We start from the raw sequence: 13,057 nt of genomic DNA on the forward strand, positions 1-13,057 counted from the left end.
AATATGATTTGGTTATTCTTCAGTTATTTGTTCGGGATTATACGCTTAGCATATTATGATCTGGTCTAATTTGCATGTAACCATCTAATTATATTGCCAAAATAGAATCTTCAGGGGAGTGAATCATTTCCATTGTTGTTTTCTAAATGGCTGCGTTAAGGTCACAGATGTGATCATTGCCATGTGAGATCAAGATAAACAGTTGACCCTCTCTACTTCTTAATGAGGATCTCTACTGATAAGGTTAATTTGGAGGTAAATTACAAAAACACATCCTGAATATTTAGAAAAATCCATTAAAGTACAATAACCCAAAGGTACAACAAAGTATACAATCACGAAAAACACCTACGTTTTAAAATTCACTACTTTTTTACAGTATACTGCAATGATTAGAAGGAAACAAATGAGTTGATGATCGTGACAATTACTAAAGCAGTACTACTTTAAAGTGATGGCTTGCAATTGCCTGACTTTTATTTTGAAATATCAGGTTCGCCGCTTCTTCCTGTTCCTGAGCGGTGCAGGCGCACTGCGGGTCATATGATTCTCCTTGGTTAAATCCTTTCTGGACTTACCGTGTCAGATCGACCAAGTGCCGCTGGCTGTCATCTCACCGCTTTTCCCATTACTGACCCCCTTCCCGTGCTCTCGGCATGGCAGACGGTGAGCGGTCTCCATTACTTTCCGATCCGGGGGAAGGTAGTAATGGTGGAGCCTTACCGGGAATCGCACCTTTCAGCGTGCCGTCCAAACCGCAAAGTGAGTAGCTAACTGCGCAGAATGTCACAACACCTGCCACTTGCTTTTTTGTAAACTCGGGGGTGTATCACAGAGAAGCTGTTCATGCATTCAATTTGTTTTGATTCTACGCAGCAGGTTGACAGCATTATCTGGTAAGGATGTACGCTTTGTGAGGTAGAAACGTATCCCCACTATGGGCCTTCTATACTGTGACAGTATTAGAAAATCTAGTTGCAGATCGTGTGCGCCAGTAGACAGCTTTATATTGCACGATCGCACTTATGGCTTGATTGGTGTTTAGATTTATTAGTCTTGTGCACGTGTGGAGATGTGCAGTTAATGTCCTTTAAAAGTCAATTCTGTGGTTCAAGTGCAATCCCTGTGCTGGCAGGCAGACACAGGACCAGAACTTTCTCATGTTTTTCAATAGAGCTTTTTAAGTTTTAGCCGAAGACCACCTATTTTCGAGTGCTAGAGCGATATCAGATTTCATCTGAGCTTGTTTAACGGGTTTCGGAGTAGTACGCTTAGTTTCACCATTGATTCGTCGCTACTGAATTCCTGAATGTTACCTATATTTGTCTTGCCCCAGGAAAATAAATATCATCCGGTATAACTGTCAGCAGGGCAACCAAAAATTGCGTTTTCCAAAAACAAACCCTCCTTTTCCCCTACGGCTCCTTTATACTCCTGCAGATTTTTTTTTTGCTCATGCAACATGTTAAATCTTAGGTTATTAATGGGATTCGTATTCTTCACACAGACACATATTCTTAAAAGCAACCCCCTGTATTTGATTTCATATAGTCCATTATTAAAGGACTTGCTGTAAAGCGCCTTTAGGCTGAGCTGCCTGCTGAACCTTATTGCCTCATTACTGAAACGGAAGAGTTACTCACTCTGACTACTAAGTCACAGTAATGACACTTTACAAAAAACGAGTTACAGTATGTGTAGGCTTTGTACTGCTAAAGTTTTGGATAATGACTGTCAGTATGCTGGTATTTCTTTTGCCGGGTATGTGTGTACAATAGTGTAGACATATAGCCTACTGTTTAAGGGGAGACTGCTGTTGAAATTGCTGATTGTGGATTAGACTGCGTGCATATCGGATTGTGGCCCAGAACACCTAAAGCTCAGCTTCCCGCACAGGATTATTCACAGGCATGGGTATTAGCATAATATCATCCAGAATGAGCCGGCTGTCTGACTATGGTTAGGTGTTAAATTATAATTATCTGCTACTTGTCAGCAGCTGTACATTTAAAAAAAAAAAAAAAAAAAAAAACGAAAATCAGATTTAAGATCCTGTTGTAAGTGCAAGTAGTAACTAATGCAGGGTTCCCCAGTCCCTAGTCCTGGAGAGCCAGAACATGACACAGTTTGCATACTTCTCTGTTGAAACGGTGTAAAATTGTTTGTTGCTTTATCTTACACTAATCATCCCTGTAAGCGCTATCAAAATGCAGTAATATCCAGAGAGTTAGCATACCGTATATCAAGGACATAGATTTTGGTATGATTGATAAAAACATATGCCTACCAATAAGGGCACCCCTAGAGATTTTGGACCACATAAATGCATAACATATTCAGCCCCCATTACAGACCAATCCAGTTCAAAATATTTTAGGGGCCCTGTCACTCAGGGGCCCTTGGATCCATCCTAACCTTCCTACCCTTTATGGTGCTCCTGCCTACTAATGTTGTGGGAGTAGCATGTGTCTTTTGAAGGGTGGGAGGTTTGGAGCTGACTTGGTCCTTATCAATGTTGAAACCAAATCTATGCCCTTGTTATATATTGTGTTTTCTTCCTTAGTACAGAGGTTAGTTTATATATGCTGTGTACTGTAGTTGTTGCCAGTGTTAGTGCACTATGCATACTTTAACTTGGTAGTATTGGTCTACTGTAGCGCTCCATGATATCACATACTCGCGATTTTATGGCATATGTACAATAATCACCAGGGCTTTAGATGATGGGCAAAACATTTGTCCGTATACCAGCTTTCTGGTACTACAGTATACGGACGTTTACTTATGCTCACAGTTTAAGCAGATTGGTAGTACACCTAAAACATTAATGAGATGTATATTGTGACGCTCATGAGTTAGTAATCTGTATAAATTCAGTGTATCCTTATGCTTACTGAATTCATTTAGCGGAGCGCTACATGCTACGGTTTTGGTAAATCATGGGAGCGATAAGCGCTGAAGTGGCGCTGAAGAAAGGGGCAGCTCAGCAGCCTTTTAATAAAAAAAGACGCCGTTGTGGCGGTACTTTTTGTAATTTAAAGACCCACATTTTTATTGAATATAAGGATATGCTGAATGTGTACAGCTGGGTAATATTTTTAGCTCACTACTAGTCTGCGTACTAAATTGTGGACATAAGTAAACGTCCGCATAGTACGAAAAGCTGGCGTCCGGCCAGATATTTCACCTGTCATCTGAAGCCCTGGTGATTATTACGCATGTGTCATATAATGACAAGTATATTGCGACGTGATGTCGTGCCGCTCTTGTCTACCGTACCTTCTGGTCTGTCAGTGTGTTCATGAACTATGAACGCTCTCTATCTTCCCTCTCCGAGGCTTCGCTGGTTTCTCCAACGCCAGCCAGCCCCCACTTTCGCCCCAGGAGGACCCTCCGCAGTACTCCCCTATCGCATCCCCCGAGAGCAGCAATGCCCCAATGATCAGCTGCAGGGTGTGTCAGAGCCTCATTAGCGTGGAGGGCAAGATACACCAGCACGTGGTCAAGTGTGGCGTCTGCAACGAGGCCACGGTGCGAGCAGCATGCCACGCCCCCGGATACACACACACACACGCCCGTCTGTGTTCTTGTGTTGTGCGATTTCTTTTCTTACCTATTTTACTGTTATTAATGACCCGAAATCCACAAAAAAAAGCAAATAATTTGTACTTTATATTCAATAGCATTGAATAAAACCGAAAGAAAATACGGCATTTTTTTCATAATATGGCTAAAATCTGTAGACTTGCCTTCCTTACACACTTGCAGCATGTCATGCTCACTCAAACATGTAGGTAAACAGCTCAGAATTTCTAAAAGGAATAATGCTGAATGAATGATGCATGAACTCGCCTTTGTGCGAGACCGTTGTATTTTATTAGGGCTATCTTATTAGCACGTTTGTTCAGTTTGTTTCTGTTAAAGATCATCGCAGCATGGCCCAGTACCCTTCAGTTACGACCCCACTCTGTGTCTCATACCAGTCAAAGAAAAACTGATAGATTACTTGTAAACACATGGTTTGGTTTCTTTGAATTCCCTTTAGTTTTGTTATTTTCAGCTTGTGCATGTTTTTTTATCGTTCTGTTGTTCACATCCTCTCTTCCTTTTCTGATATTTTTGCTGTTTGCTCCCTCTCTTTCACCTCCACCATCTTCCCCTTCTTCTCCATCTTTCACTTAATCTCTTCCATTGTCCCCCTCCCCGGCATCCAGCCCATTAAGAACGCTCCTGCAGGGAAAAAGTACGTCCGTTGTCCATGCAACTGCCTGCTTATCTGTAAGGTCACTTCGCAGCGGATCGCCTGTCCTCGGCCGTACTGGTAAGAGACATGCTCATCCCTAATAAAACTCGCACATCTAACACTTTGCTTGCTCAGACCATATGGCAGAACAAACACCTATTAGTCACTCGTCCTCCACATTCCCTCGCACGTACGCAACGCATGTCTTCGGTTCACATGCGACATGTTTGCTACCATCACACCGAACATTGTAGACACTGCAGGGTCTCTGGTTAGTAAACGCAAGTTCTAACAAGCCAGGATGCTTTTATATACTAGAATAGGATTGAATGGAAACTGCAGGTAATTATAAACAAGACCCACATCTGTCCAGTTGTTAAATGGATTAAAATGATCTAAGACAAAATCTGTCTCTACACATTTTTGTTCGTTATGTCCCCCATCATGTAAACTGCATCAAAGTAGCAAAGGAGGCTGAGTTCCTCCTTCTTGTCTTTAATAATAGATAATATATTTTATTCCACATCAAGAATTTGAAGAGGAAATATATAGAAGTTGTAGATCTTATGAAGGTCCTCGCAAAATCCCAACAGGGTGCAGAGAGTTCACTACTTTCTTGTACAGAGTTCTGAATCGTTCTTAGCTGGATTGGGAGAATATTTTATGGCTCAGCTAGGAAGCCACACTTAAAGATATTAGATACTGTTCATCATCCGGGCATCTGTCTTGCCTTCGGGACATTCGGAACCTCTCCTGTTCAAAGTTTGTACGCTGAAGTAAATGAGCCCTCATCTGAGAACAGATGCTTAAACCCAGCCCTGCAATAAGCAAGCAATCTCTAGAGTCTGTGAGCGTCAGGCCAGCTCACTCTGTGCTCTTCCGTCTTTATGTTCAAAGCTGTACGAGACCAGACCTATGTGCGTCTGACCTTTTGGACCACAGATCAGAGCTCATCTAGAAAACCTCGACATCAGCCTAATCATTCTGAACCAGACACACTTGTGCAGCGTTCCTTACTGCAGTCTGGTGAAGTTAAATATCTTCCTGGGTGCGACAGATGATAAAGAGTCTCAGATTCACCCAAATACTTAATGACAGCATTTTAGTATTCTTATGCCAGCAGAAAGATTTATTTTTACAGGGGAGACCTGGGCTGTTTTGTTAGCACTGGACTTTACTGTCTGTGAACAGCAGAAGACTTGTATCATTTTTAGAGACGCTGACTCTTAGAGACTCTTGTCTTTAAACACTGGAATCTTTAAAGACTGACCACCCTACAGTTGAAAAAACGAGTAATTCTTGGTAACTAAGACTCCTAGGCCAGAGTTGGGCATCTGCTAATGAGCAGGCAGCCACTGATGACACAGAGGTGCTCAGTGCAGGTGTCCAAGAGTTCTTGATACCGCCTTCATACCTCAAGGCTTCCCAGAACTCATCCAGTATGAGGAGTATAGCAAATGAATATCAGGTCAAGTGGACTTTATTCATGCCATGCATATACACATATACAGTGACAGGAAATGGTGTTCCCCAGGACCAGAGGTGGGCATTTCAGGTCCAGAATTTAAAAATCCAGACCAGGATTTTGTTTCAACCAACCAGTTGAGCATAAAGAGTCACAGTCAGAGTACTCAACTGGTTGGTTCGAACAAAATCCTGGTCTGGATTAGTATTCTCTGGACCTGAAATGTCTGCTTCTGCCCAGGACTACGGCATATAAACGTATACAGTGACAGGAAACGTTCTGAAATCAACCTGATTATTGATAATATGCAAATAATTAACTTCAAACGTTCCTGGGAAAAGACCGATTACATCAAGCGATGTATATCACATTCTACACACTAACACTTTTTTACTAATAGGTGGGGGACATCTTTACAACATTCATACCAAATTCCTTTCGATAAAGGAAAATTTATTGAATTTTCTTTCAATCCCATTAATTAAATGTTTTGACTTAAATGATGTGTTCCTGTGCGTTTTTTAAAATCCAAAGCCTATTGTATAAAACATACATAACTATTGTTTGTCAGTAACCTTTTTTTCATTGTTGTTTATGCCTTTGTCTTATTTATTTTTAATCTCACTTCAGATACCGCCTTGGCTTTCTCCATGAGTCCAGCTTTATTTGCTGTAGCTTTAAAACTTGAACCCAAACTAAACCAGGCTAGGATAAGCCATGTACTGATAAGCCATGCGTTGCACTGCTTGTAGCTCATTGGTCCTCTGTTGCAGTTATAGCTGGATTGGCTCGGCTAACTGATCCAGGCTCAGTTTGCCTCTTGTTGCTCTTTTATTACAGTAAGAGGGTAATAAATTTGGGCCCTGTGCATCCGGGCCCGTCGAGTCCTGACCCCCAGCCAGCAGGAGTACGGGTCACCTGTGGTCACTGCAGCAGCACTTTCTTGGTAGGAGCAGTCGTCATGACCTTCATTATTGTGACGATTCTAGCTTTCTGCAGATAGACTGTCTTTGTTCAGTTTTTTTTTGTGATCCTCACTAGCATATGGCATCTAAATCAGTGTAACCAAAGTCCTTATGATGAAACGCTAGCGACCTGCTAATGACACGTTTCCTGTGTTTCAGTGGACGGAATTTACAGATAAGACCCTCGCCAGATGTCCTCACTGCAGGAAGGTGTAAGTGTCTCTTTTTGTTACTTGATTCCCGGTTTGGCCATTCCACTGGGCTTCACTTTCAGCTCGAGTTCCGGAATTCAGCCGTTGGTGGCGTCTGAGAAGATGAAGGCTGATGGTGATTTCGACATAACCTGGAGTAGTTGCGAGTGTTTGCTGACACATAAGGCAACGTATGAGTTTTCTGTGGGTAACGAAAGATTTGTCAAGTTAGAGACAGGGCCAGATGAACACTATATGCATTCCTTTAGGAACGTAGTTATGCTGTAAATTGCCCGCGTGTGAAGGGTGTTGAAATCTGTTGGAGTGGTGCATAGTGCAGTAGGGTAGGGATCTGAGTATCTGTCTGGGAGGTTGATGGTTTGAATCCTAGAATAATCATCACCATGGGGTCCTTGAGCGAGGCTTTTCTCCGGAGGCTGACTGACCCAGCTCTCTGATTGCCAGCTTTCCGCACTTGTGTCTCACTTCGGGCAAAAGTGTTTGGTCCATAAAAGTAATGCTGTGCTTTTCTGAATAGTGTATTTGCCTTTTATTTCTTGTATTCTAAAAGTAAAGACCATGGCTTAAATTGAAGAAATGACTTGGGAGCTATCAGAGATGGTTCTTAGCACTTTGTAACTAAGAAAAAACATTGGAGCAGATAATGTCAGGGTGTGGACCCCCCAGGTCAAAGGTCAGTGTGGGATCATACAAGAGCCGCAAGTCCCAAAAATCAGTCCAGCCGGGTTCCACTGATGACAGAATGCTTCATGTTGCTGAAAAAAATTAAATCTTTAACAAGGATGCGGTTGCTAAAGAATATCAGGTGTAAAACAACATCTTTTTATGATTATCTTTTTCCCATTTGTTGCAGGTCTTCGATTGGCCGAAGGTATCCTAGGAGACGGAGCCTGTGGTGTTTCCTGTTGTGTTTGCTCTTCAGTGTCCTCACTGCTGGCCTGGTGGTGAGAGTGCTGATGTCACTCTGCTACACTGCGCACTCCTCAGCACTGACTTTGTGTTCACACTGCGGCCTGCTGCACACAATCATTTCACAGCTCACGCTGCTACACTGCACACTCCTCAGCACTGACTTTGTGTTCACACTGCGGCCTGCTGCACACAATCATTTCACAGCTCACGCTGCTACACTGCGCACTCCTCAGCACTGACTTTGTGTTCACACTGCGGCCTGCTGCGCACAATCATTTCACAGCTCACGCTGCTACACTGCACACTCCTCAGCACTGACTTTGTGTTCACACTGCGGCCTGCTGCGCACAATCATTTCACAGTTCACGCTGCTACACTGCACACTCCTCAGCACTGACTTTTTGTTCACACTGCGGCCTGCTGCACACAATCATTTCACACCTCACGCTGCCAACATGCACACAACACCCTGGATATTGCATTAAAAAAAAAATAGTATATAATATTTTTATAATAAATTTATACTTATAGAGCTTGAATTAAAATTGCTTTTTTGCAATGATTCCCAAATGCCTAATTTAGGGAAGTTAGCTCTTAATTAATAGTTTGCTTAAACAACTTAATTAAGTTTAATGACGGCGGGGTTATTGCTGGTTCTGTAAACCATGCTTAAGTCACGTCTGTGCAGTAAGCGTAAAGAACGCTAACTCTGAAAAGCAGTTGGGGGAAAACAGCATGTTTATTTCGTTTCTGTCTTTGTTATTTTTCAGGCTGGTACCTGGAATCACGCCCAAATTTACAGGGGTATTTATGTATCTTGGGCTGCCCTGGTTCTACTGGTGGTGCTGAGCCTGGGCCGCGGCCTTTACTGGGCCTGCATGCGGGTCAGCCAGCCTGTGCAGGGTTTCTCGTAGGTGAGGTGGGAGGCAGTGTCACGGGAGCCCGGCATCGCAGCGCGAAGGTAGCGTGTCGCTCCCTCCCTACACCCCGCCTGAGGGGCCGTGGCCCTGGGGCGCCCGTGTGCGGGCCGGGGGGCCCCTCCCTCCCAACCCCCAGCAGCCTCGGGCTGAAGACCCCAGTACCATCCCACCATGAAACTTGTCTCCTCACTGTGACTGTGACATCTGCACGCTGGGGAAATCTGCGGGATCTGGTGTATAACATGTATCTGCCCTGCATCAGCTATCGTCATGCGCAGTCACCCAAATACGCATTACCTGGATGTTTAACTGATGGCACGGTGTGCAGTGAAACACTATCCAGTGTACCTGTCCCTTACTTTTAACAGCTGCTGAGCAGTAGACTGACAGTGGTGATTATTATTGTTATTAATATATGGGGCTGAAGTCAAAGGTCTGGTTTTTGTTGTGTATCGTACTGGTAACTGTGGTGCTTCGTTGGATCAGCTGATCCAGTGCTTAATGACGTCTCCCATCTTCCCAGCACACCTAGGTTACCCTTCAGGGAAGTTTCTGCGGGATCACTGCATTACACACAGGCACACTGTTCTCGCACTGTAAAGCACATCGTTTACACAGCAGTTCTGTACATATACATTCAGCAGATATGTAGTTACAGGTTATCTATTGTCATTTTTTTATCAGAATTTTGTTTGCATATTTTTCTTTGCAGTGTCTTTTCCTGGGATGAGTAAGAATGTAAATGTTACACTGAACTTGATAAATCAGTCATTCTTTTAAGTTTTGGTTATTTTGTATGTTTAAAGAAATTACTTCTGTTTTTTTTTTGTTTTTTTTTACTGGTTACTCAGAAGTTTTGATTCCTGTAGAGGCTTCTCTTATTCAACATCTGTCTGTCTCTGTCTGTCTGTCTGTCTGTCTGTTTGTAAGAGAAATAGTAGAGAAGGATAATGTATACAGAAATTCACATTCCCATCAGTGTCAATGGAACAACCTTTGATTAACTGGAAAAAGATCAAGATTTGTGGTATTTTTAACACAACTCCATTAAGTGGTATTTAACGGATGATCGATTCGGAATATGATAAGTTCGACTGAGTAAATATAAGACTGCTTTGGATATTGGAGGTTTATGTAAATTCAGTTTTTATGACTGGATAATGAATTGCGCCGAATGGCATTTTTCTTCAGCAAGCATTGTGGAATAAATTATGGTTGAAGCATTAGTGCTGATGATCATAACCAGACAATATATGAACTAGACAAGATTTTGTTCCCTCAATATTCATTTGAAGTAATGATCTCATATTCATGAATATTCCTTAGCATACGGTATGACCTGGAATTATCATTGAAGGTAATGGCAGTCTAGAAAAGCATCAGAATATCTCTGTGTTCTTTATGCATTTGCATTTACTTTATTCGCCGACTTTCCAGTGTTAACTGAATTGGCCCTGATGTGTTTAATACAATAAATAGTTACATGGTGTTCCACAATTAATATTTTGAATGCTTATTTATGCTAGCTAGCCTTTTAGCCTGACCTTTTAGACATTCCCCACATCTGACCTAATAATTTAGTTGGCTAGTTACAATTCAGAGAAAGCTTTGAAGTCTGGGGGGAAAAAAAGTATGGCCAGTAAGATATTAAAAAATAATGTGTGATAAAGCTTATATAAGTGGCTAAGTGATATTGACTTCGCCATAGCCTGTATCACGAGCTGTCATTTGTGTTAATGTGAATTAGCTGATGAGGCAGCTTTGCTAGCCAGGGTTAATGAAAGATATTAAGCGGATTTAAAACCACGTTTAATTGTCCTGCTACTGTAGTAACACTAGCAGTTCGTGTTGAGCGGTTAATGGCCAGTTTAGGGGGCTTTGCTGCTTTACGTCGATCCCTGGATGTCTGACTAATTAGCTCACAAACCCTTGCACAAATGTAAAATGAATGCTGTTTTGCATACATATTTTTAACTCGTTTTTAATATTTATTACCTTACTATTCAGCAGTTATGTATGTGGACAGTTTTTGAAGATAATGTAGTTCTGAAAGATTTAATGGTAATTACAAAATATTGCTTGAAGCATTTAATTTTGTATTTCCAGAGTTGTTGATAGCTTCTGTATAGCACAACCTTACAGATATATGGAACATCACTACTGTTTTGTATATATGCATTTTTCTTTTTACGTTTTTCTTGTCTGTGGTTGATGTTTTTGTACATCATGGACATGGCAATTATGTCATTACTGATCGATAATGTGATAGATATGTCATTACTACTAATAAACGATGCTTGTTTAATACTCTCCACAACTATGTCAGTGTAATTACAGCTTTAGGTTAATTGTGTTACACCTGAGAAACAAGATGAATGATATTTTTTACAAAACCGAAACTGGTATTTAACTCGATCTTACGGTACGGACAAAAGGAAATTCCGAAAAGTAAAACGAGGCACGTATCAAACAACTGAAAATCCTCAGAATGAAAGTTAAACGTTGTTTTTTTGTCTTCTGCAAGCACAATAAATTTCCCACAAATAACTGCTTACGTATTAATATTAACTTTAGTATACGTTATATACAGCTGGGTAAACGTAACTAGTAGCCTATGCGAATTGTCCTTGGTATAATCCATGTTATAATACGATATATTATTTAGGTGTGTCTCTTGAAATTGCATTGATAAACAGGGGAAATATGAACGTATATGCTAAATATATGTTACACAAAGAACATATAATTTCAGCGCCGATTAAATTGCCTTTTCCAAAACATTATTTTGCGATGAAAAATACAAGCTATACAAAATGTAGCGTACATAAGGTTTTTTAATGTGTATTATGCAAAAGTTAGTAACAAATGTTTTGTGGAAAAAGCTTATTTATTAACGGGAATACACTTGATTAGCTGTTAAAAGTCGACATTTTGGCTCTGATGTAATGATGCAATAGCTTTACTCTGGCGCCCTCTACCGTCTCGTCTACTGAAAACCAAAATGGCGGCGTGCTGGTCCTGATGCTGAGAGATGCTATGGAAAATGCTAGAGAAACACGTATAAATTTCAAACCTGGTGTGCGCCTGCTTAGTAGGCTTGGTCTCTGTGGCGCAATGGAATAGCGCGCTGGACTTCTAATCCAGAGGCTCCGGGTTCGAGTCCCGGCAGAGATGTGGATCCTAGATGAGCAGTGCTATGAAAGCGCTTCTTTTCTATAGCAACAATAATAATATTTCTCTTATAATTTTTTTCTTAAAAATTAATTTTTGACTTAGTTCGTCACCTATGCTGATGCATACCGTTTAAAACGCACAGTGATTTCAAGTAAATTTTTATACAATTTACATATCCCATGTTATGTTTTGTTATGTTATGTTATGTTATGTTATTCTAGTTGAATATCGCGATAGAAGCATTTAAAAATTTGAGGTGATTTTTTAAGATTTAAAAATTCAATGAAAAAACGTGGACAGGATATTTTTTTATCTTAAATAATTTGACGCTCGTGAGATTATTTAAATCGAGTTGAAAATCAAAGCCTCACGAGAAAACGGTATTGGAAGGTAAGTTGCCTAAGTCATCATTCAGAATTGGTTGTAACTTATGATCTGTATGTTTTCCGAAGTCAGTAGTTCAAATGACGAAATATTATATACAGTCCAATAAATATGCTGAAAAATGTAATGGAGAAAGCTGTGTAAACCGCAGTAATATATTAGTAATGAAAGCAGCAATATTTGTTTAGTAGAAAACATCAGTACATGTGTCATCAAGCAGTAAAATTTATATGCAGAGGCATATGATACATTTAATCAATTGTTAATATAAACAAATATACAATTAATCTATTTTACAGATACACAAAACATTTAATCATGTAACCTTTTCATATGCTGTTATTTTGTAATCCATCTGTTCGTGTATAAATACTTGCGCATCACATTGCATTGTGAAATAGTTCGTTATATTCACTAGATGGTGCTACACTCATGGTCATTTCCGTACCAAAAACTGTTTTTGATAGCTTTTGTTTATCACTCTTGACTTCATTCATGCCGACTTCTATGTATATGCCGAAGATCTAAAATTATTTAAATCTGAAATGCTTGCGCTCGTTTTTAACTATATATATTTCCCTTATTCACTTTCAAAGGAATATATTCATTCATCAATTCCACAATAGCCTGCATTTCTACATTTCCCCCTCTTTGAAACTGTGACTCTTGCTAAAACAATATTTAGCTGGTATACAATGCGTCCCATGCATGAAAAAAATCCTCCATTATACGTATTTAGACAATAACAAACAGAACAAATAGATACTTGGACGTTTTGATTT

The 13,057-nt window shown here is 40.5% G+C and overlaps 1 protein-coding gene and 1 non-coding gene across 2 annotated transcripts; both read left to right on the forward strand.

Annotated features, from left to right (window-relative positions):
- The first annotated feature begins 16 nt into the window (after window positions 1-16).
- Window positions 17-11,034, forward strand: LOC125704858 (type I phosphatidylinositol 4,5-bisphosphate 4-phosphatase-A-like). Its single transcript, XM_048970997.1, has 7 exons — window positions 17-762; window positions 3,338-3,531; window positions 4,215-4,321; window positions 6,549-6,654; window positions 6,833-6,885; window positions 7,739-7,829; window positions 8,568-11,034. Exons 1-7 carry the CDS (start codon window positions 657-659, stop codon window positions 8,709-8,711), a joined length of 801 nt encoding a protein of 266 aa, XP_048826954.1. The 5' UTR covers window positions 17-656; the 3' UTR covers window positions 8,712-11,034.
- Window positions 11,035-11,817: 783 nt separating this feature from the next.
- trnar-ucu (transfer RNA arginine (anticodon UCU)) lies at window positions 11,818-11,891 on the forward strand. The gene has a single exon. It is a non-coding gene; the product is annotated as a tRNA-Arg (tRNA).
- The last annotated feature ends 1,166 nt before the right edge of the window (window positions 11,892-13,057 follow it).

This window comes from Brienomyrus brachyistius, chromosome 12 (genome assembly GCF_023856365.1).
Source record: "Brienomyrus brachyistius isolate T26 chromosome 12, BBRACH_0.4, whole genome shotgun sequence".
NCBI lineage: Eukaryota > Metazoa > Chordata > Actinopteri > Osteoglossiformes > Mormyridae > Brienomyrus > Brienomyrus brachyistius.

What these genes read in the sequence shown, in the direction of transcription:
- LOC125704858 (XM_048970997.1), top strand. Translation starts at nt 657, where the DNA reads ATGGCAGACGGTGAGCGGTCTCCATTACTTTCCGATCCGGGGGAAGGT. An exon ending in CGTGCCGTCCAAACCGCAAA is followed by an intron (nt 763 to 3,337) that starts GTGAGTAGCTAA and finishes TCCCTCTCCGAG; the next exon opens with GCTTCGCTGGTTTCTCCAAC. An exon ending in GCGTCTGCAACGAGGCCACG is followed by an intron (nt 3,532 to 4,214) that starts GTGCGAGCAGCA and finishes CCCGGCATCCAG; the next exon opens with CCCATTAAGAACGCTCCTGC.